Source organism: Orcinus orca, chromosome 6, assembly GCF_937001465.1.
Source record: "Orcinus orca chromosome 6, mOrcOrc1.1, whole genome shotgun sequence".
In the NCBI taxonomy this organism is placed as follows: Eukaryota; Metazoa; Chordata; class Mammalia; order Artiodactyla; family Delphinidae; genus Orcinus; species Orcinus orca.
The window spans coordinates 70,475,257-70,500,875 of record NC_064564.1 but is presented as its reverse complement, the minus strand read 5'-3'; the positions used below and the strand labels follow the sequence as shown (position 1 = coordinate 70,500,875).

The 25,619-nt window shown below is 39.5% G+C and overlaps 1 protein-coding gene across 7 annotated transcripts in view; it reads right to left on the bottom strand.

The window, feature by feature from the left end:
* The window catches only part of PIP5K1B (phosphatidylinositol-4-phosphate 5-kinase type 1 beta), a 327,342-nt gene that overhangs the window by 93,652 nt on the left and 208,071 nt on the right, over positions 1 to 25,619 (bottom strand). For all 7 annotated transcript variants that reach the window (XM_004276420.3, XM_004276421.3, XM_033440220.2 and 4 more), the window contains 4 exons: positions 11,579 to 11,790; positions 10,160 to 10,243; positions 9,988 to 10,036; positions 7,063 to 7,147 (listed from right to left, as the gene is read on the bottom strand). In XM_004276420.3, the coding sequence (XP_004276468.1) occupies positions 7,063 to 7,147; positions 9,988 to 10,036; positions 10,160 to 10,243; positions 11,579 to 11,790 (430 nt within the window). The remainder of the gene's footprint in view (positions 1 to 7,062; positions 7,148 to 9,987; positions 10,037 to 10,159; positions 10,244 to 11,578; positions 11,791 to 25,619) is intronic.

Below are 25,619 nucleotides of genomic sequence, written 5' to 3'. Positions count from 1 at the left end.
GTGAAGGAAGACCAGGGGAAGGATGGAGATCACTACAGGCAAAGGGACAAGAACATGTACAGATGTGGAGGCAGCCTGGAATGTTAGGGGTAACTGCAGGGCACTCAGAGCTGCTGGAGGCTTGAGGGTAGGGTAGAGCATGGAATGGGTGTGAGAAAAGTCACGGCTAGGGAAAGAGAGGCCACATCACACAGGGACTCAGAAGCGAAGTTAGGATTTTGTGTACTAGGAAATACACTGAAGTTTTTATTAAGAAAAAAAGTTTTTTTAAGCATGGAAGAGTTTTAAATAGGAAATTAGCAAGAGGAGATTTAAACTGATGCCTCTGGCTGGGGTTGGGGGAGATTGGATTGGAAGGGGATATGACTGGAGGTAAGAGAGGAACATGAGGGCCACAACTTTATGTGAAAAAAAGAAAAAAAAGCCCAAACCAAAACCATAAAAATCACAATGGCTGAACTAGGAGAGGTGCTGTGAAAGAAGGGGACGAACTCTTGGTATTTCCAGGTGAGACTAGGTATTGGTAAGTGATTGCATATGGGTGGTTAGGCTTTGACAAAGCTTGATGCCTGCATGTCTGGTTTGGGTAACTGAGTAAATTGTGGTGACCTTCAGGGAGGCATGGACTCAGGATGTGAGGCAGGTTCTTGACCAACCTGGGGGAATCCAGAAATTAGTCCTAATATTTGTGGACAACTGATTTTTCAACAAGGAAAAATAATCCTTGTTGAAAATAACCCCAGATAATTCAACGGGGGAAAGAAGAGCCCATTCAAGAAATGGTGCTGGGGGCTTCCCTGGTGGTGCAGTGGTTGAGAGTCTGCCTGCCGATGCAGGGGACACGGGTTCGTGCCCCGGTCCGGAAAGATCCCACATGCCGCGGAGTGGCTGGGCCCGTGAGCCATGGCCGCTGAGCCTGCGAGTCCGGAGCCTGTGCTCCGCAACGGGAGAGGCCACAACAGTGAGAGGCCCGCGTACCGCTAAAAAAAAAAAAAGAAAAAAAGAAATGGTGCTGGGACAACTGGATATCCACATGCAAAAGAATGAATTTGGACCCTACCTCACACCATATACTATAAATTAAATCAATATTTGTAAATCATACACCTGATAACAGAAACATGTGTTGAGAATATATAAAGAACTCTTACAACTCAACAATAAAAAGACAATCTAATTAAAAATGGGCAAAGTATTTGAATAGACAGTTCTCCAAGGAAGATATAAAGGGTCAATAAGCACATAAAAAGACGTTCAACATCATTAGTCATTAGAAAAACACAAATCAGAACCACATTGAGATACTACTTTATACTCACTAGATGTCTAAAATGAAAAAGACACATAGTAACATACGTTGGGGAGGATGTGGAGAGATTGGATCCCTCATACATTGCTGGTGGGATTGCAAAATTGGGTAGCTTCTTTGGAAAGGAGCCTGGCAGTTCCTCAAAATGTTAAATAGAGTTACCATCTGACCTAGTGTTTCCACACCTGGGTATGTACCCAAGAGGAATGAAAACTTATGTCCACAGAAACCTTGTGCATGAATTTTCATAGCAGCATTATTTGTAGTAGCCAGAAATGTAAGCAACCCAAATATCCATCAACTAGTGAGAGGATAAACAATATGTGTTAAATCCATACAATGGAATATTATTCAGCAATAAAAAGAATAAAGTACTACAAGATGGCTAAACCTAAAGTACTACAAGATGGCTGAACCTTGAAAACATCATGTTAGGCGAAAAAAGCCAAACACAGAAGGCCACATACTGGATAATTCCATTTATGTGACATATTCGGAATAGACAAATCCATAGAGACAGAAAATAAATGAGTAGTTGCCAGGGGTTGGGAAGAGGAAGGAATGAAGAGTAACTGCTAATGGATATGGGGTTTCTTTTCAGGGTAATAAATATGTTCTAAAATTAGATAGTGGTAATGTTTGTACAACTTTGTGAATATACTAAGAATCACCAAATTGCACATTTTAGAAGGGTGAATTTCCTGATATGTGAATTATATCTGAATAAAGATGCTATAAAAAGTAGACTAAGAAATCAAAATGGGAAAAAAATAGATTTGACTACTTGAGAAGTAAAAGACTTGTTACATCAAAAACATGATAAACTATACAAACTGGAAAGGTTCACAACTCACACCATATTTCATGCAATTGAGGATGCCATTGACTGTACCATTAATTTATACACTACTAAGAAGGCAAAAACTCCCAACATGGGGAATCTCATGGAGGAGCCTCACTAAACCTGGGATCCCATGGGTTACATCCTCCATAAACCTACCAGGGGCCACAAGGAAACTCATGATTTTCAACCACGGCAAAGGGTAAAGAGAGGCAGAAAATCTTCCTTCAAAATTTGAACCAAGTTGGTATTCACACAGGATTGCAGGCTGAATAAATACTATGTTATGGTCCATCTTAGGCAAAAAAGACCTTAAACAGAAAATTTAATTGGTAGTGGTCTCAATTTGAGACCAATTTCAAGATACCACTGAGATAGTCAAATGCGAAACGAAAGTTTTTCTTAGAATGAAATAAGGTTAAAAAAAGAGATTGATATCTTTGACGTGTAGAGTTCATATAAATCATTTGGAAAAATAATAAACACTAATGTAAATGAGCAAATATTACAAAGCTCAATTCTCAAAGGAACTACAAATGGGTAATAAACATGAATAATGGTTGAACTTCACCAGTACTTAAGAAATACAAAATAAAACAACCAGATAACATCTTTTACTTATCCAAGTAGCACAATTTAAAAAGAATAATTCTGGCTAAAGGCTAGAAGAATACAGACTCTCGTGGAAGTCTAGAGTGGCATAAGCATTCTGTGCAGTTATCTGCATTTTAAACCCTTAGTACTTCTTCTTGGAATCTATCCTAAAGAAATAGTCATAAGCTTGGACACCATATTTATCTAAAATCATGTTCACAAAAATACTCGTTAGAAAAAGGAGAAATAATGTAAATGTCCAAATGATAGAATCTTAAATAGATTATGGCATACCCATATAATTTTAATGTTGTAGTGTAATTTTAAATGGTTTCTTTGTACAATATACAGTGATATGGGAAACTATTCATATTATAATATGTGAAAAATAGAGGACATATACATAAAATTGTACACCACTATGCTACCATTTTTATATAAATATACAAAGCACAGAAATAAAGATGGTAGGAAGTACGTGAAAATATTAGTAGTGGAGGATCTGAATAGACATTTTTCCAGTGATGACACAGAGATGCCAACAGAAATGGCTGTTATCTGAAAGATGACAAATAATAACTGTTGGTGAAGATGTTGAGAAAAGGGAACGCTTAGGCACTGTTGGTGGGAAGGTAAATTGACCAGCCACTATGGAAAACGGTATGGAGATTCCTCAAAAAGCTAAAAATAGAACTACCATATGATCCAGCAATTCCATTGCTGGATACTTATCCAAAGGAAGCAAAACATTAATTAGAAAAGATACACACATGCCTATGTTCACTGTAGCATTATTTACAACAGCCAAGATATGTGAGCAACCTATGTGCTCACCCATCAATACATGAATAGATAAAGAAGATCACACACACACACACACACACACACACACACACACACACACACACACACACACACACACACTGGAATATTACTCAGCCATAAAAAAGAATGAAATCTTGCCATTTGTGACCTCATGGATGGACCTACAGGGTATTATGCTAAATGAAATAAGTCAGACAAAGAAAGATAAATACTGTATGATTTCACTTATATGTGAAATCTAAAAAACAAAACAAACGAACAAACGTAAGAAAACAGAAACAGAATTATAGATACAGAGAACAAACAGGTAGCTGCTGGGCAGATGGTGGTGGGAGAAATAGGTGAGGGAGATTAAGAGGTACAAACTTCTAGTTGCAAAATAAATGAGTCATGAGTATGAAATGTACAGTGTAGGGAGTAGCCGATAATTATGTGATATCTTTGTATGGTGACACATCATAAGTAGACTTATCGTGGTGATCAGTTTGAAATGTATAAAAATATCAAATCACTCTGTTGCATAACAGGAACTAACAGTGTTGTAGATCAATTATACTTCAAAACTAAACACACTCATAGAAAAAGAGATCAGACTTGTGGCTACCAGAGGCTGGGGGTGGGCGGTGGAGGGGGAATTGGATGAAGGTGGTCAAAAGGTACAAACTTCCAGTTACAAGATAAATAAGCACTAGGGATGTGATGTACAACATGGTGAATATAACAAACACTTCTGCATGTTATAAAGGATAGTTTTGGGAGAGTAAATCCTAAGAGTTCTCATCATAAGGAAAAACTTTTTTCTATTTCTTTAATTTTGTATCTCTGTGAGATGATGGCTGTCATTAAACTTATTGTGCTCATCATTTCATGATGTATGTAAGTCAAACCATTAGGCTGCACGCCTTAAACTTATACAGTGCTGTATGGCAATTATATCTCAATAAAACTGGAAGAAAAAATATTTATAGTGGATATTTCTGGGTTGTGAGATATCAAATAATCTTTATGGTTTTCTTTGTATTTTCCAATATTTTTACATTGAAACAGTTTTACTCTCACAAAAATTAACTCAACATGGATTAAAGACTTAAACATAAGACCTGAAACTGTAAAACTCCTGAAAGAAAACATAGGGAAAAGTTCCTCAACAATGATCTTAGCAATGACTTTTTGCATATTATACCAAAAGCACAAGCAACAAAAGCAAAATAAACAAGTGGGACTACATCAAACTAAAAAACATCTGCATAGCAAAAGAAACAATCAATAAAATAAAGAGGCAGCCTACAGAATGCGAGAAAATATTTGCAAACCATATATCAGATAAGGGGTTAATATTCACAATATATAAAAAACTCATAAAACTCAATAGTAACAAAAGCAAATAATCTGATTAAAAATTGGGCAAAGGACCTGAATAGACATTTTTCAAAGAAGACATACAGATGGCCAACAGATACATGAAAAGATGCTTAACATAACTAATCATTAGGGAAATGCAAATCAAAACCACAATGACATATCACCTCATACCTGTCAGAATGGCTATTATCAAAAAGACAAAAAATAACAAATGTTGGTGAGGATGTGAAGAAAAGGTAGTCCTAGTACACTCTTGGTGGAAATGTAAATTAGTGCAGCCACTATGGAAAACAGTATGGAGTTTCCTCAAAAAATTAAAAAGAGAACTGCCATATGACTAGCAATCCCACTTCTGGGTATGTATCTGAAGGAAATGAAGTCACTATCTTGAAGAGATATCTGCATTTCCATGTTCACTGAGGCATTATTCACAACAGCCAAGACATGGAAACAACCTAAGCGTCCACTGACAGATGAATGGATAGAAAAAGATAAGGAAATCCCACCACTTGTGACAATATAGATGGACCGTGACAGCATTATGCTAAGTGAAATAAACCAGAAAGAGAAAGATAAATACTGTATGATCTCACTTACATGTGCTAAAAAATTGAACTCATAGACATAGAGAGTAGAAGAATTGTTACTTGAGGCTGACGGGTGGGTGAAATGGGGAGACATTGGTCGAAGGGTACCAACTTCCAGTTATAAGATGAGTAAGTTCTTGAAATCTAATATACAGCATGGAGACTACAGTTAATAATTCTGTCTTACACACTGGAAAGTTGCTAAGAGGGTAGATCTTAAATGTTCTCACCACACAAACACATACACACACACACAATTTGTAATTATGTGAGATGATGAAAGTCTTAAGTAACCTAATTGTGATAATCATTTTGCAATATATATGTGCATCAAATCATCACATTGTACACCTTAAACTTACATAATGTTATATGTCAATTATATCTCAATAAAGCTGGGGAAAAAAGCCTTAAAAAAGAAATTGTTTTACTTTCATTAACAAAAAACTCCAATAAATATTATAAGAAAAAAATCTGTCTTATATAAATACAAAATATGAATATTCTACTCTCAGTTTTTTTTGTGTGGCTAAACTGTTATGAAATTGGACCACAAAATACCTAAATGATAAAATAACATAAGTAACAGCAGGGTTACTTTTTCCTTTTCACATAGTTAAAAAATTTTCTACATAAATAATACACATCCATTATGGAAAAATTGATAAATATTGATGTAAAGAAAAAGAAAATGCCACACCATCTCATGGTTCGGAATAACCATTGTTAACTTTGGGTTTAGTTTGCTCTTCTTTTTTTATGTCCTTATGGTTTAAAGTTAGGGTATTGATTTGAGATCTTTCTTCTTTTTTAATGTAGGCATTTATAGCTATAAATTTCCCTCTGAGCACTGACTTTGCAGCATCCTCTAAGTTTTAGGAATGTGTATTTTCATTTCCATTCATCTCTAAGTTTTTCCTAATTTCACTGTGTTTTCTTCTTTTACCCATTGGTAGTTTGAGAGTGTGTTGTTTAATTTTCACATATTTGTGAATTTTCCAGTTTTCACTCTTTATTGATTCATTCCATTGTGATCGGAAAAGACACTTTGCGTGATTTCAATCTTTTAAAATCTATTGAAATGTGTTTTGAGGACTAACATATGGTCTATTCTGGAGAACACTCCATGAGAATAACTACTGTTAACATTTTTATATATCCCACTAGAATTTTGTTGTGCATTTAGGTATGCAGACCAATAACTATATATATGTGAATGAAGCTAGCTATAAGGACTAAATGTACCTTTAATACATCATTTTTTATTTGTTGCATATTATTCCATTATTTAACTGTATCATAACATATTTAACCAATATATTATAGGGTTGGATTTTAGGCAGTTTATAATTTTTTCCAGCACAAAATTAGACTTTAATGATTACAGCATCAATAAATACCTGGCTAGGATACTTAACCATAATTACTAAGTGATTACCACTTTTGGGAGATAAATAGTCCCAACTCTTCCAATAAAAATCTTACAAAGTGAAGTCAGCCAGTAAGTGCTAAAGGTAAAAAAAAGAAATTCATAAAAATCTTACCTTGAATTTTCTTGAAAACTCTGGAATTCATAAACTTTAGAAATCTGTCTGCATAAAAGCTTGGTCTATGAACCGAAACAGTGTCCTGAAAAGACAAATCAGGTACCAGAGGTTTACCTCTCAGTTTGTTTCAAGCTAGAGGAAAGCTCTATGCAGTTGGCTCTCTGTTAGCCAATGTCCTTAACCAGAAGGTGTGGATGTTGGGAGCCACAAAAGAGTGATGCCCACGTGCTGTGTGCCCAGGAGCTGGGTTGGGGCAGGAAGCACAAGGCTCAATCTGAGCAGAGGTTCCAGATACTCATGGTGAAACAGAGCATTAAGAGGGGCAGGGGTGAGATAGCAAAGACTCTGCTTCATAAACCCAAACAGCTGATCCTTGTTCCACTGTGTGCCATGAGGGGCTTTTAAATTCCATTTTTTAACATGGAAGCCAGTGCCTCAAGTGTCATCTGGAATAAAGACATATCACTTTCAGTCAGGAACAAAAACTGGGGACATAAAGGAGCAAAACAGCCCTAAAGTAAGAGTGAGATAGAGGGCAAAAAAAAAAGTTTGCTGGTTTCACTTCCCAATAATAAGGTATGTAGACACCGGGAAGACTCCTAGGAGACAAGGCTGACTGATGACCCCTGTTATGTTCAATTTATCTACTAATTAGATAGAGTTGAATTGAATTAAATTGTTAATTCTCTCATGCTTGGTAGGAGTCTTAAGGACTGAGGGGGCATTTTATTACAAGTCCAGGAAAGAAGATGGATGAAGGAGCTAATTCTATGTGTTTATTCAGTAGTCATTTATTTACTATCCAAGATACACATTGCTAAAAATAGTAAATTTGCTTATTTAGTGCTCCATTTTGATTTCAGGTTCATGGCGTCCAACAGGGAAACTTCTAAAAATTTACGTTTAGATACTATAAAGTGTCTGTGATGGGTTTAGAAGAAAAAACACACACTGGACCAGAATCCAGAGACCCGGTTCTGGTGTTAGCTCTAATTTTAAAAAGCTGTGTGGTTCTGGGTAAAGACACTATCTCAGTGCCTTAGTCTTTTCATCTGTGGAACTGGGAGTTACAATGAGGCATAAGGTAATTCTGTAATGATTGAGTTACGAAGGACACAGTATGGAGAAACCCTCTTTGCCAAGTTAAAATGGTCCCCTAGACTATCAGTGATTCTGCAGATGTGGTGGAAAATTTCCCACTGGTTTGACATGCACTCTCCCCAGTATTCAGTCAGCTCCTGTTGGAAGTGGACACAAATTCACAAGTACCATCATTTAAAAATATGTAGGATGCAAGATGATTAAGATTCTTGCTTTCCAAGAGAAGTTAGATTGTGATTCTCCTTGGTATGAAGAAGCAGTGTTTAAAGAAGAGGCACTTTTGTAAAAAGACAAAAATAAGTCTTAATTATTGCTTATAATTATACAAATATATAATCAGCACAGAGATGCTGATTATATATTTGTGTAATTAAAAAAAGACACCAAAAAACAGAAGATATATCTTATTTAGACAAAAGTAGGGGCTCCTTAGAAGCATCTGACCAATAGAGGACTAGGCCATTCAGAGCACAAATCTCATTTGGTAACAGGGAATTGAAATTGTGTCAATAAACAGAAGGAGAATGAAACAGAGGGTGTTTACTCTCTTTCCCTTCCATGTTCAAGGCATTAATGTAGTTGCTACTTTTCTCAGCTAGAAGGAAAAAAAATTAACCTACCATCTTGGCCTTTTCATAAAAAGAATCTTTGATTTGAATAACAAGCCTAAGTTTGATTCTCAGAAACAAACTTGTGAATCTGTTGTTTAAAAGTGCATTCTGTCGAAGGTCATTCCTTAGCCTGTGGACAAAATGCAGATCTTTCATGCTGAAAGGTTATTCCCAGTCTTCCACAGAACTGAAAAAGTGGGTGTTCTTTTCCAAAAAAGGAGAAGAATAGCATCTATAATTTATCTTTGCTTCAAAGGAAAGCATCTGCTAACATCTTAAAAAAATGTGTGAGCAAATCTTTGACCAATATATTCTCTGGAAGTGTCACTTTGAGTTATTAACTGAGGGAGGCTGAGGCCATAAATGTTCTGTCAACAGCAGGAAGTTCAAATTTAACATCTAGATAGGAAGTCTCGTGTGTGTGTGTGTGTGTGTGTGCGTGCGCGCGCATGCGCGTGTACAGAGAGAGAGAGAGACAGAGGCTGCTCTTAGATAACCGATGGTTTTCTTCAGTCATGCCACTTCTGGGTCCAAAAGACATCCTCATGTCAGTCAGCCTTTGTCATGTATAAATCCAACACAACCGAAAAAGTTTTCCCTTCCTATGTCCTTATTATGTTAGGCATCATGTTGAACACTAAGGGGCATTATTTAATTTAACCCTCACATCAGCCTATGAGGCAGGTACGAGGTACTATTACTAGGCTTCTGCTACAAATGGGAAACCAGGCTAAGAGATGACAAGCAAGCAATGTGTCTGGGACACATGGCTAGTAAAGTGGTTTGAACGCAGAGTTCAAGCCCAGGGCTGTTTACCATCAAAGTAGGGTTCAAATCCCTCTGAAGCTTGGTCTTGGGACAACTTGAGTTCAAGTGCCCTACTGGTCTTCCCAGTGTCTTTGAAAAGTCTCCTCCTTTTTCTCACCATCTCATAATTGGGCCCTGCAGATTGCACGTAAAAACGAGACCTCATTTTGTTTTTCTGGCCTCTACCTAGTCACCGGCTGGATGGCCTCTATTTGAAGAGCTATTCACATTTATGTTGTCTTTGTCCTTAGATTTGAACCAATCTGCTAGCCTGAGACTCTGAGTTTATAAAGATCTTTGTTTCCTTTCCTCTTCAAGTGACATGGCTTCCTAGACATACTTTGAAGTCTCTGAGAAATCAGAAAAATATACAGTTTAATAAGGAGCATGATAAATCACTTACCCCATCATAAACAAGAGCTTTCCAGGAATGTTCCAACTTTTTCATTAACCTAAACATAAATGGACAGAAAAATAAAAATAAGAATATAAAATCACTCCCATTTGGTGAATTTTCAGAACCTTTCATTCATTTATTTTGAAATAATAAAAGACTACTTCCCCAAATTTCTTACCTATATGATTGCAGAATATCAATAATGCCCATAAATAAAAGTAGCTTTTCTCCCTTATGGCTTTTAGCTGGAATGCCTCCCATTCTGTGAATAGAGCAAAAGAGAAAAAATTTATATGAATAGGAAGTTAAAAATCATTTCTAATAAATAGACTGTAAATGAAAATGGGTAGTCTCTAAGAATCCTGGACTCTCTCTCCCTTCATCTTTTTTTTTCTTTTTTTTTTTTTTTTGCTTCAGCTAAAGTCTTCCTGGGAATCCAGAACGATGTACCTCCCCTGAAGGAGAATAACACCATAGCTGTCAATTCTGAAGAGCTGGATGGGAAGAATTCACTTAAAAAATCATTCCTACTTTAAAACCAAGAGCAAGAATTTTAAAGTATTTTAAAATACTGCTCATCAAAAATGCAACACTTTTATATACTTACCGTGAGATTTTAAAATAAAATATAGAATAGCACAAAGAAAAAATATATAAAGAATCCATTCCTAGGATGCAAAGATAAACACTATCAACATTTGGTACATATTTCCTGTGTGTGTGTATATTTATTAATACACAAAAGCTATTATTTAATTTATCATGTTTTATAACCTGAATTTTTCACTTGCTAAATGATGAACATTTCTTCATATTCAGTGCTAATGTGCTTTTAATGGCTGTATAGTACTTCACTATACTGATACAGAATAATTTGTTTAATCAGGTATTGGACATTTAGATGGATTTATAGGAAGGATTAAAAAAATATTTAGTATGTATGAATTTCCTTCATAAAAGTGAAGTGTGCCTGTGATTTAGTCATTGTTGGAGAAATGATTTCTTTCTTTCAGTCTCCTTGCTCAGCTAAGTACACACACGTGACACAACCAAAGAAAATTACTGAAATGGTTGACTGTAATTGTTTCTGTTAGTCAATGTGCATTTTTTATACATGCAAACTAATCCTGCAGTTACTATCACATCTCGTTGAAGCAAGAGATCACATCTGCCAGGGTATAGGACGAGGACAACAGAATCCTCTAACGCACTTAAAAAGCTCTGAATTGCGGACATAAGTTCTAGCATGTATTTGCTTAAATACATGTTTATTCAAATTCAAAGAATATTCACCCTGTTTGTGGTGGATGTTTTGAATATGTAGTAAATAGGGATAAAAACATTTTTAGCCATTGTTAAAAAATGGAGCCATTTGGAAAAAGAAACCATGTGGGTGAAAGAATGATAATAACTCGAAAAACTGCCACTCATCTAGTTATCCGTGGATGAAAGGAAATAAGGCTGGCTTAATCCACTTTAGCACCAGGTAGGAATCTATTCCTAAAGAGCCACCATGAAGGGAACATGCTTGCCTTTAATTATCCAATGGCGTTGGCTGCCACGATCAAGGAAATGTGTGGGCAGGCGCTGCACTTACGTGTCCGGGTTCTCTGTGATGATCCCGTCTCCTGATTTCCCTGGACCCTGGATGGATTCCATTGCTGTTGAGTAGAGGACCTTTTGCATCCCAGACCGCTTAGCATCAGGCACATTTTGTGAAATTTCCTCTTCTTTCTCTTTGAGGGAATGGTCCAAGATGTGGATTCCCAGCAAAAGGCTATAGTCCATGATCTTGAAGCTTTCCAGCACCTGAGTAAGGAAAAGAACAAGGAGGCCCGTCACTCAAATGGCTTGTAGATCTCATCTGCGCAGAATCAGAGAGATATGCAGACATGCAGCTCTTGCTTGCCTCCCAGAGGGTGGCTGAGAGAGGAAAAATCAAAATCAAAACATTTGAGGTTATGATTAGGTCACGTGCAGTAAGGATTATCACCATGGCTCCGAGATATTTTTATGTAAATATAGAATAAGCACATCCTTCCTCAGCACTCCATGAATGTTTCACCAACAGCATTTATTGAACACTTTCCATGTGCCAGGTGCTAAACGGTTCATTTGGATTCAATCCTCACAACTCTTTGAGCTAGGTGCTATTATTATCTCTGTATTACAGATGCAAAAAATGAGACACAGAGAGAGAGATAATTTGCTCAATATCACGCAGCTCATAACTCACACTGCCGGGATTTGAACCCAGGCAGTCAACTCCAGCATCTTAGGCACTAGAGGAGAGACACCAACAACCAATGATTTCCATAAGCCTGTATACCCTCCTCAGCACGAAGACTCAGCTGGAATGGGCTTTTGTCTGAAATCTGTTCTCATAAACTTTCATCCTCCTAGAGTTTAGTGGTCTCCTTTTCAAAGCTTGACTTTCAAAGTTATCATTCGGTTCCCTGCAGCGAGTCTTTTCTAAATGTATGGTCTCAACAAAGAACAGGACTCACTGTTTAATTATCCACTCAGCAAACAGTGGGAAAGAGAAGGAAGTGAAAGTAGCTGGATGCAGCCAGACAAAGGAGATAGCAATGCTCTGACAGGAAAACGACGGAGACACGGTCGAGATGCGAGACAGGCCATCAACATGGCTTCCGAGTGTGGGTAAGTCTTTGACACTCAGGACCCTTCAAGTGAGGAAGAGTGTTCAGGAGGGGTTCAGGAAAATGGGGTGTGTTCCTCTATGATAAAGTTCTTTTCCTAATAGTTTGTCTATGATTCTCCTCCTACAACAGGTTTTTTTTTTTCTTCTTTTCTTTTTTTTTTTTTTTAACACCTTGGCATTTTTCACACAAAGTTGCTCAGGAAATCAAAACAGCCCAGAAAGACCAGTTTGCACAGCAGAATAGCTATCTCTGAACCAACAAGATAATCTATCACTGTACCCTAGCTAGGAAATGCCTTTGAAGATCGGAGTCTATAGATAATTGTTTAACCAGGGATTGAATACGTACCCAGAATATCTTACGCTTCTCATTCTCCCTCAGCCCAAGTGCTTTTGATCGGGTTATACTTCTGAAAACGGAAATCATAAAAAGCCAGCAAGGGCTTCCCTGGTGGCGCAGTGGTTGAGAGTCCGCCTGCCGATGCAGGGGACACGGGTTGGTGCCCCGGTCCGGGAAGATCCCACATGCTGCGGAGCGGCTGGGCCCGTGAGTCATGGCCGCTGAGCCTGCGCGTCTGGAGTCTGTGCTCCGCAACGGGAGAGGCCACAACAAGTGAGAGGCCCGCGTACCGCAAAAAAGAAAGAAAAGAAAAAAGCCAACAAAAATATCACTGTACTTCTAGCCTGCTTACTAGTGCCCTTTTGGTGTGTCCTGATTCCTTTAAAGGTTCTGGGCTTGTGGTACCCAGGAGCACAGCTTGGATGTTCAGCAGGAAAAGGCTGGCTGACACAGAAATTCTGGTCAATGGGCTATAAAATAATGGCTTCACGATCTGCCGGAGGGAACAGCCCTGTGCTCAATGGGTGAAAGTCACAGCCTTGTGCCCTGCACAGCCCAAAGTGCCAATTGGTAAATGTACCCCCCCCCCGCCCAAAGCAGTGAACTGGTTTCAAAAGCAAATTCTAATCAGTCCCTGTGACAATATTGTAAATGTTCCTAACAGGCATCTAGAGTAGTGAAAACTGAAAGGCACTCGTGGACTCCATATTTGTTTCATTTTTCTCTGCAAAGCATCCATATAATAGTCCTGCTTGTTAATAAGCTTTCTTTATACAATACTTTTTCTTAGAATTTCTTATAATACTTTTTTAATGCATGATTCAACGTGAACTGTTTCATTTGTACTTAGAGTCTCCTTTCTTGCCCAAGGACAATCCAAAGAGAACATGTGCATTTTATAAGAAATATGAAGTCAGGCTGTGGTCCAACTTCAACTGGTAGACGAGGCAAGAAATGATTTCATTGCTTTAAGTGGTCAAATATCAGTCTGGGTTTATTTAAAAAACATACAAACCAAAACTTAGAGAACTAAGAAAAAGTTACAAATAAATTTTAAACAGAGATTAGTTTCCTCTATACTCTTTTTGTTTTTTTTTTTTTTTTTTGCGGTACGCGGGCCTCTCACTGCTGTGGCCTCTCCCGTTGCGGAGCACAGGCTCTGGACGTGCAGGCTCAGCGGCCATGGCTCACGGGCCCAGCCGCTCTGTGGCATGTGGAATCCTCCCGGACCGGGGCACGAACCCGCGTCCCCTAGCATCGGCAGGCGGACTCTCAACCACTGCGCCACCAGGGAAGACCCTTTCCTCTGTACTTTTAAACTGGATTGCCAGCAACCCTGAAGGGGCTTCACTGTCCTCAGGGGGCCAGGCTTCTACTTTCTGAGTGAAAGCCTTAAAAAAAATAAAAAAAAAAAGGATAAATTTTATTCCTATTGTGTGGAAAGTTGGCCATGATATTTGGATTTGGGGTTAGGGAAAGTCACCATCCATAAAAAACGTTAAGGAAGAAAATGATAAATATATAGACATATATATATATACACACATATATATATATATATATATATTTTTTTTTTTTTTTTTTTGCGGTACGCAGGCCTCTCACTGCTGTGGCCTCTCCCATTGCAGAGCACAGGCTCCGGACGCGCAGGCTCAGCGGCCACGGCTCACGGGCCTAGCCGCTCCGCGGCATGTGGGATCTTCCCGGACCGGGGTACAAACCCATGTCCCCTGCATCGGCAGGCGGACTCTCAACCACTGCGCCACCAGGGAAGCCCTAGACATATATTTTAAATCAAATTCCCAAACTTGTGTAATGAAAAATTCCGGGAACAGATTTTAGTCACGTGCACTGCAGATCTGCATCAATTACGAACAAAATAGTTCTGTTATTCATATCCTCTCAGATCTTTAATGAAAGGAATCGATACATCTGCCAAATCTTAACATGCGAGCTTTGAGAGGGTGCAACATCCTGCAACATAACAGACACTCGTCTCATCAGTCACTCAGGCGCACATTTCCTCCCAGCATGTCGGCCTGACCTCACTGTTGCTGGTGGATCCTGTACCTATGCATTTGCTATGCAAAACACAGTTGCAAGTCAAATACAGGTGCTTTCCCATCTAGCTTGGGCAAGACCTTACTCCAGGAAAGATTCACAGATGTATGTAAAACTGAAAGCAAGCTGAAATACCACAATGCTTTTTATCGCCAGAGCCAGATTATTTTTTCTCTTATTTCTCAAGGACTATTTTTAAGTCAGTAATAATATCGGAATGTGGTATAAAAGTCAATGTTAAAGCAGCTGCTACAAAATCCTGACGATGTGATCAAAACTATCTTTTTCTGACAGAAACAGACTCACAGACTTAGAGAACAAGCTTAAGGTTACCAGGGCGGAAGGGTAGGGGGGAGGGATAGTTAGGGAGTTTGGGATTGACATGTACACACTGCTATATTTAAAAAGGATAACCAACACGGACCTACCGTGTAGCAGAGGGAACTCTGCTCAATATTATGTAACAACCTAAATAGGAAAAGAATTTGAAAAAGAATAGATACATGTATATGTATAACTGAATCACTTTGCTGTATACCTGAAACTAACACAACATTGTTAATCAACTATACTCCAATACAAAATAAAAAGTTTTTAAAAAACCTATCTTTTTCTGAAATAAAGCATATCCTCTAGGCTCTCATGGCTGGCAACGCATCAGGTATGCTCTCATTCACATATGATTTCTGTAGACTTGGTCTACACCTAACGTGGGAGATGTCCTAACTTAGAATGACAGGCACTGCTATCCTCTTTTCACAGCCAAAGGTCATAAAGAGTGGCCAGTTTTTTCCTTTTCCATCTCTGGGCCATAGCCCTTAGCCCTCTGCTAGAAGGAGCCAGAATGGCTGCATGGTAGTACAGACTTTGTGCTCTGGGGCCAGGTGGCCTCGTTGGACTTGTGGCTCCCCCATTGGTTTGTCCTTGAGCAGAGCATGTAACCTTTCTGGGCCTGGCATCCTCATCTGTAAAACAGAAATAACAGGGACACCTGCCTCACAGAGTTAGTATGAAGATTAGTTCAACCACATAAAGTCTTAGGACAGTCACGGCATACAGAAAGCACCCAATAAATACTACTTTTTCTTGTCGTCCTTGTTCTCTTCCACCTGTAGAATCCATCACTGCTGACCACCCTCCACTGGAACCTCCACTCATCCTCAGCTCCTGGGGCCCAGCTTCTCTTGGTTCTTTGCCTTCCTATTCGTTTTTCCCACTTTTTTCTTCTAGGCCCTAAAAATAGTCACCAGAGTTCTCTCTTCAACTCTTCTCTTTTTCTTCTCTTTGGTAGTGATGTTCATTTACTCTTTTTGCTTGGAAAAAACAAGTTGAGTGTCTAGTCTGTGCCAGGCACCCTGGAAGCTGCCAGATCTTCAGGAGTAAGTAAAACAGACAATGACACCATCCTCAAAATTACACAAGCTTGAACCACAGATTGGAATAAGGCCTGGAAGGAAAAATCAGGGTGCTGTGGAGATACCCCACAAAACGGGGACCTACTTTTGACTGAAGGGTATCAGTAGTGTACGTGAGGGTTGACGGTACTTGAATGAGGTGGCAGCAGGGGAGCTCAAGGGAGACGTGGATAGATTTAAGAATCTTTTAGGGGTAGATTCCAACTATTATTGCTCTACAGACAATTCCTAAAATGTTACCTTTAGTCCAAACTCACTCCTAACCTCCAGTCCTGTACAGTTCCCATAGCCTTCTGGACGTTTCTAAACTTCTATACACTTTCCCCCCAAGGCAGTTCTTTCTCACTTTTTCTCTCTTACCTGAAATCATTCTAATGTGGATTTCAGACTCCATGACTCCTTTTCCTTTCATGAAGTTGCCCAGTCCAGCAGCTTCTATAATCAAAATGATTCTCCTTGCTAAAGCTTTGATTTCAACTTCCCTTTTTTCCCTTTCTGATCCATTCCTGACACCTTTACTTGACCAGGTGACATCACACCTCTCCTCAAAGCCTGTAGTCTCTCACCATTGTTCAAGTGACACTGAAGGTCCTTGCTACCGTGGCCCCAGCCAACATCTCTCTGTTATTTCATACCTGTCTAGAGATACCTCCCAGGCTAGTAAACGGAAATCCCTTAATTACCCCAAAATGTGCCCTGAAGAGGTAAGATGAACAGCTCATGCTGTTCATGTTTCTTCTAGAAGGTCCTTATTCAAATCACACTGTTTTTTCAAAGTCTATCTCAATTCTTAGCTCCATGAAAACTCTACTCATGATCTGCACGAAATATTAGGAAAACACCTCCTCTCTGAAAACCCAAGCACATTATCAGTGCCCCTCTACGGAATAAAATTTGACCCTCGGTTTATCTATACTTTTCCTACGATGCACATAAGGCTGCTCTGCTCACCAAAGACTTGCTTTACTTTGTGCTCCCTGCTGTACACTCAGATCACAGCAGAAATGTGCATTTGTTATACTGCTTTCCCTGTGAGCAAGCAAGTGAAAAAATATTCAGCAGCAAAAAATGTATAGCAATACATCTTATATCTCAAATATAAGAACTTAGATTCTCCGCTTCACAATTACAATGCTTGTGAAAAATCTTCAGCACTGAAAGCATTTACTGTGATTCTGTGGTCTGTCGTCAGAAGAAAAGAGAGCTAATAGCCTACAGTATTTTCAAACGTTCCCACACCAGAGGTATTTATACGCACTGTGTCAGGGACAAAAATCAAGCTGTTATTTAGAGACTCTGAATTCACTGTTCAGTAGGCACGCAACTAAATGGCAGATAAAAGGCAAGCTTGTTGGTTATAAACTAGTCTGAGCGTGGAAGCTGGTAAGACCATCACATTTCTTTTTAGGAAGGCTTTGCAGAAGGAGCATGTCACAGGCTGGGTCAACTTCAAAGACCCTTTAACCACCCGAGAGTGCTTGGTGCTGAGTTTAAGGTGGAGGCTCTGTTCTGAAACACATCTTAGGGTTTCCTTAGCATTCCTGTCCTCCGTTTCTCTGCTTTTCCAATCGGTAAGGAATGTGAAGTTAAGTTGGCATAAGACTGAGAAAGGAAAATCATCAGATAAGTCCAAAAGACTGTTGAAGAACAGCACCAGAAGATATTAAGAGTGGCAAAAATAATTCAAGTCATCTGTAAGCGATGCTTTATGCAAAGTGGAGAAAGAAGGGTGGTGATTCTAGGAGGAAAAAGATGCTCTTTAATCAGATCTTAGGCAAGGTTTCTAATGACTCCCCATGTCACGGGGGCTCTTATGAAAATTAATCCATCCATTAAATATTTTACTGAGCACCTGTTATGTGCTCAGCACTCTCTTGTTTAGAAATCCTTTGAGCATTCTCGCTAATATGTGATAAAACAAGAACATTGCCATTTTACAACCCCTAATGAATTAACGGATCTAGTCAGTGGTCAGCAATGCCGCTAACATCACAGGAAGAAAGGCATTCTGACACTATGTGCCTCCAGATGCGAGGAGAGAGCACTAAAAATAAAGTCAAACCTACATCTGACCAAACCTTTAGATCCAACAACCAATCTACAGGAAAAAAAAAAGGGGGAGAGAGGCACATATTAAAAGAAATTATAGGGATGTAATCAACAAAAGCTGGACAATGGAATAAACAAACCAATTTCTTCAACAAATATCCACAATGAAAAAATAAGTGACCAGGGTGAAGGGTGGGGGGTGGATCCTATTTAAATCCTGATCTAAACTATAAAACAAGGTTTTATTTCTGACACAACTAGAAATTTGGACACTGACGAGTAAGAATTGTTAATTTTGTAAAGGTATGATAAAGAGGTTCTAGTTACTTTTACAAAAAGGAGTCCTTAGTTTTTAGGGACTCTTACTAAAATATATTTGAGCAAAATGATGTGATGTTTGGAATGTGCTTCAAATTCTTTGGGGGGGGGGTTGGAAGTGGGCTGAAACAAGATTGGCTACAAGTTGAAAACTGTTGAAGCTGGGTACAGAGTACATGGGTGTTCATTATAATATTCTGTCCACTTTTGCATAGGTTTGAATTTTTCAAAACGTAAAGTTTAATATACTGCTTTGAAATGCTTAGATGAAATACATTCATATGCCTGTTTAGAGTTAACTTACCACTACCTCTGCTAATGACAGGCAAGAGATGGCACAGATAAAAATAAAAAATTATTTGGGATCTTAACTAAAATAATTAAAGCAGAAAAGTTGTTATGTTCTACACTCATCTCACCTGATCATTCTTTGATGAAAGATCTAAAGACCAACCAAATTAAAAAGATGTGGAGCTGACAGGAAGATGTATCAAGGGCCCTGAGTAATTTTCTAACTGGCCTTGTCTAGTCCTTGAATGAAGAGTAAATGACTGGGCTTCCCTGGTGGCGCAGTGGATAAGAATCTGCCTGCCAATGCAGGGGACACAGGTTCGATCCCTGGTCCAGGAAGATCCCACATGCCGCAGAGCAACTAAGCCCATGCGTCACAACTACTGAGCCTGAACTCTAGAGCCCACGAGCCACAACTACTGAAGCCCATGCACCTAGAGCCCGTGCTCCGCAACAAGAGAAGCCACCGCAATGAGAAGCCCACGCACCACAACGAAGACCCAGTGCAGCCAAAAATTAAAAAATTTAAAAAAAAAAGAGTAAATGACTGGCAAAAACATTTGTGTTAATTCGATGATACAACACAATTCAAAACAGTATCCTGAAGATTTTATACAAATAGACATTCCTGGACCCATTGGTTTACGGTAAAATGAATCCAAGGGTCTGCCATTTACCCGCAAAGTAGGCTCCTTGGAGTACAGCTCCAGAATTACTCACATGTGCAAGCCCAGTTAAAGCTAAATGTTGTTTTATAATTTAACTTAATTTCCTCAACACAGCTCAGAGTGTTCTTTGCTAATATAATAAAGAGAAAAAACAGGCTGTGATGAGCCATACAATTTTGACTGGTAAAGCAGACTGAAATAAATATTCAGTCCTTAGCCTAGTGATGGCAATAGTGTGTTTTTCACTGTGTCTAATGTGGTGATTTAGAATTCTGAGCTGTGCTTGATTACCTTGTACAGAGGCTTTTTTTGCTCACTTAAAAAGCTTAAAGTAATAGAAGTATACCTTAGAGGCACCAGAAATAGTCATTTATTATTTTAAAACCTCTATCTATCTATGAAAAGATATATGAATGAATAATATATATATTCATCATCTTCTATATTAGATGGGTTATGGATCTTTTTCTTTAAAGACACTTTATTTCTACACATAAATATGTCTTAATAAATTATTTGTAAACAGATTTAAAAGTAACACATTAAAATTGTCAAGGACTTCCCATTTTATCTTTTGGTTTGCTTTGCCATGAGTAATTTGCTTCACTGTGGCTTAACTGGTGGGACAGTTGAGAGTCTGGGGCTGTCCAGCTGTCCAGTGAGACTCAGAGGCCACACGTGGCACAAGTTTCCACATCCACTTCAATGTATGAGGTGCAATTCCCGAATCTTCCTCACTGTCTACTACAGTCCACCTGCTGTGGTGAACTGCCTCTCTGGGTAAAGAGGAAAAAAGTCCTCTTCCCTCCCCTCTGCACTTTAACAAACAAAGAGAGCAAAGAAGAATGGGGTAATCTGTCCACAATAAATAAGACCTCAGTGGTCTGGCCTTATGGTTTAAACACTAGGCTTCTTTGAGGCGAGGGCCATATCCTATTCATTTTTATCCCTCCCACAGACTTAGCACAGAGCCTTTTGCAGAGCAAGAATTTAAACTATTTGTTGAATGACATGTAATTAATTTGGTAGGAAGGGAAGGTACAATTTGTCAACCAAGATTCCTGTGGTGGTTTGAAGCCAGAAAAATCAAGCCAAACCATGCTCTGAGATCATAAAAGGTTCCACAGGGCAGGAACAGTCAGTCTGGGAAAGTCATCATTTGTACGGAAAAACTTACGATTTACGAAGAACAAGTACCTACCCGTGGGGTAAGTTTTAAGAAGTGACAGAAAACCCAGGTTGTGGGAGCCGTCACTAGAAATGAATTCTTTGGGGTCTTGAGGTATTTTGATTTATTTAAGAAACAATTATATATGTACATGGTCAAAATTAAAGAAAGCATAGGACAGTAGCTCAGTGCCACATCCCACACAGCATGAGGGTGATGTTTTGAGGTGGAAATAGAATATAGTAAGTGGAGGGCCCTGTAGCAATGTTCTAGTCTCTGTATGTCAAGATGTGATCAATACCCTACATTTTCAATGGTGTGTATCTAAAAAGATGGAGCGATAAAAGAGGGTCAGTCTACACCAGTCCTCAGAGGGAGTTCAACTTTGAATAAGAAGACTATTAAAATTGAGACGTGACTATTTAAACCCGAAAAGACTGAAATATTATTAATTGGTAAGTTCAAGACTGGATTTTAGTGAGCAAAAGAGTAGTCATGGAAAATTAAGAGACTCAATTTTCCCTACACCTCTGAGTGGAGAGAATAAATTTGCAACCCGGAATCACTGCTTTCTCTGTTCCTTGAGAATACGGTTGTCGACATATTTTCTGAAATTGCTAATAATCTAGAAAAAGTTGTACAGCTCTTTCATAAAGAGGAATATCAGAGTCTGGCAGAGCTCTATCTCCAGAGAATGTCCATGATCATCCGAAGCCAGATTACCAGGTTCTTGTGAAAACACAGTAAACCATGAGTTGGCATCTAGAATGGTTTGTTTTTGGAACAGCTGAAGTTGACTGAACACGGGCAAAGTTTACAAACGAGGTCTTCATGTGGAGGAATGAAGAGAGGAAGTCAACAATATCGGACTCTAGCCAGGCTCACTCTCAGGCTGGATAAGGATATTTTAAATAAACATTAGGTTTTAACTTCCCTGCCTCCCTAATAGCTACGGACAACTAATATATCCAGTGGACTATGTATCCCTTTTAAAATAGTTTTTTCAAGTATACATGTAGAGAAGTGCACAGATATATCCTTTTGTTTATAAAAAGTTGAAATTTAGGGCTTCCCTGGTGGCGCAGTGGTTAAGAATCTGCCTGCCAACGCAGGGGACACGGGTTCAAGCCCTGGTCCGGGAAGATCCCACACGCTGTGGAGCAAATAAACCCGTGCGCCACAACTACTGAGCCTGAGCTCTAAAGCCCGTGAGCCACAACTACTGAGCCCGCGCTCTAGAGCCTGCAAGCCACAACTACTGAAGCCCGTGAGCCACAACTACTGAAGCCCGCACACCTAGAGCCTGTGCTCCATAACAAGAGAAGCCACCGCGGTGAGAAGCCCACGCACCACAACGAAGAGAAGCCTCAGCTCGCTGCAACTAGAGAAAGCCCGCACACAGCAACGAAGACCCAAAGCAGCCAAAAATAAAAATAAATTTTAAAAAGTTGAAATTTAATATATAAATTCACTAATAACAGATTGTCCTTGGCCATTTCACTCCTTTGAGGGAAGGTAGAAATTCTCCTGTGGAGATTCTCTACCTCACAGTATAGAAGTGCAGAATTTCGAGGAACAGAAGTGAGGAGAGTAGTTATCCTTGCTGGATTGAAATAACTCAATTAAGGTATGTCTTTGAAGGAAGAACAATGGTGATATCAAAGGGACAGTCACTTGCAGGAGAGAGGACGCATATAAAAGTGCTGATAGGGCCAGGGATGAAGAGCTGTGTACGCGAGCCAAAGCCTCTCAGAAGCCAGATGTGCTGAGCTTTTTGGAAAGAACTAGAACCAGTGCGTGGCCCAAGAAGTACCTTGCCTTTCACAAGGCAGTCATGTAGGCCCTCTTCCTCCATAACGTGGGTACTCAGTAAATGGGCACTGTTGAATGAATAAAATAAAGCCCTATAAAAATCAAACAGATTTTTCCCCCTTTAAAAGTGTTTCCACAGGGCATATTTCTGATCCATTTCCTAAACTTTGTAACATTTTCCCAGACCCTGGAAACTCTCAAATACTTCTTAAGTCTCTGGAACTCAGTCTCTTACTAGATTCCAGAATCTCCTAAGCTATGGAGGTTCAACTCCGTTTTGTAAGTTGCTGGGGTCCGCCACCCCTCCGTCTCCCATGGGCTTGGTTATTTACAACCCTGCTCTAATTCACAGGGTCACCCGTGTGACAGACTTACACTGGCACCCACAACCGGATCCACTCCGGCCAACCTCACAGCCTTTCCAGACACATCTTCAAAGCCAGGGTTGCTACTGTCATGTCCCCCGCGGCCACTTCCCCTTCCTGCTCTACCTCTTTGCTCTGGTTTCCCAGGATTCCCGCAGGGGAGGAGGATATGGCCACGGGGACATTTCCTTCCCGTTGCTCCCTGCCCTCAGATACTCTGTGAGTCCTCCTATTTGGGGCCTACAGTGACCTAACCTCTAGACCCAGGGTCATCTACAAAATCAAAGACAGGTAGGTTCTATTCACACAAAAGCAGGAAACCCTCACATACTATTTTTATTTCATAAAGCCCAAAGACTTTAGCTTCCTTTGACTGGAATTATTGTATATTTATATTTATATGTGACAAATTACTTAAAATGAAAGTTAGCTAGACACATCACCACCTCCACACCTTAGGAAATATGTGAGTTCTCTAATCTTTAGGTATTATTTCTTATGAGAGGAAAAGATAAAGGAGTTTTAAAGGAGTCGAGGAAGATATTTCCAGTCTCCCATTTCCATTCTTTTCGGTAGAAATTTTTATATTGTTCCATTTGGCTTGAAGTGAGCATTAAAAAAACAACTACTGGCTCGATAATCCTTCAATTTCTGGAGTTAATGAGAATTCTCAAAAGCTGCTCACACAGGATTCAACAGCCCACATTGCGTCCCCAGTCTCCCTCTCCACCGGATTGGAAAAACAATCGACTCCACTGTAATCATCACATTTCTCAGAAAGAAGTTTTGCTTTTAAGTTAACAGGATTTCATGTGCACACATGTTGGTAACAGTTGGCAAGTGTCAATGGGCTTGATTATGCTTTTCATTAAACTTTCAAAACTAAATGTTTGGATTACTAATTTTACTTTTTGTTCCCTCAGTCACTTGGCACGATTTTCCTCTCTCCCTCCTTCCTTGAAGTAGGTTGTGAGACTTCATTAACTCTTTGCCTTGTCCAAACCAAGTTCTCTACTTTGATGGAGCCCTTTCTTAACCCCTATAGCACCTTCTCACCAGCTCTGTGTCAGAGCTAGAAAACCAGTGATCGGGCACTTCCAGCCCACCCTCTCTGCGTCCATCCAAATTATTACTTAACACTTTCATTTCCACAGACTTTCCTCCATTACACCTACAAGCCCCTTAAGGAGAGTGCACAGATGAAAGAACCTGGGTTTTGCAACCAAAGAGACCTGGGTGGAAATCCTGGCTCCAGCACTATAAGCTCTGCAGACCCGGGGAAGCTGAACCTCTCCTGGGTCCCCACTTCATCTGTCAAAATGGAATCATGGCACTCACTCTGCAGGGCTGTTGTGAGGATTAGTGAGACAATCTATCTGAAATGTCAAGCACTGCCTGGCTCAGAGCAAATGTTAATGGAAACAACCTATGGATGAACTGAGCCTTGGAAATGAGTCCTTACCATCCACAAAATCATGTATTGGGTACTATATTGTGCATACGTATTTCATGACTATATACCATGTATGATGTGTTTTAAATGCTAAGTTACTTTGGTACCTACAGGTTATATCTAAGATAGAATGCTCCCTCTACCCAAAACTGGAATAGCTGTTTTGAAATATTGAGAATTACTTGTCTGGCTCAAATTGAGCTATGTCTTACTCAGTAGAAAGTCAGGCATGAACAACAACATAGAAGAGTATTTGGATTTTGGCAGCTACCCTGAAATTCTCTGGTACTGACCATCTTGTCCCTTCTGTTACTGCGGTGGGAGCTCCTTCCCATCACCCACCTGCATGAGAGATGCAGAGCAGCAAGTGCCAAAGCTGGACAAACATCAGCCCCGTTCCAGGACTGATGAACAGCTGTGTCGTTCAGAGAGTCTTAAATGGGGACACCAGTCACCACCTAAATAAATACCTGAGTGGACTGGGCGGTCAACACAGTTGCAATTGACTAATTTACTGGTCATTAACAGATGCTGGCCAGGTGAGCAATACAAATGTACTTCAAACCATTATCCTCCAATTCACAACACTGGTATGATGATTAACTCTGGTACTATTTCGTATCAAACCATGGGTACACTATTAACAAAGCTTGCTCTTACTATGTTTATTGATTAGGTAAGATTTATAATTTCAAAAATGTTGTTGTTGGGACTTCCCTGGTGGTCCAGTGGTTGTGAATCCACCTTCCAATGCAGGAGATGTGGGTTCGATCCCTGGTCGGGGAACTAAGATCCCACATGCCACAGGGCAACTAAACCCATGCGCCACAACCAGAGAGAAGCCCGCGCGCCGCAACAAAAGATCCTTCGTGCCGCAACAAAAGATCCCTCGTGCTGCAACTAAGACCCGACGTAGCCAAATAAATAAACATTAAAAAAAAATGTTATCTCTTAGGCTTCATCAAAAGATTAACACTGAGACAACTGCTATTCTGTTAAGTGATCTGAAGGGTAGGAAAATGAAATCACACAATTC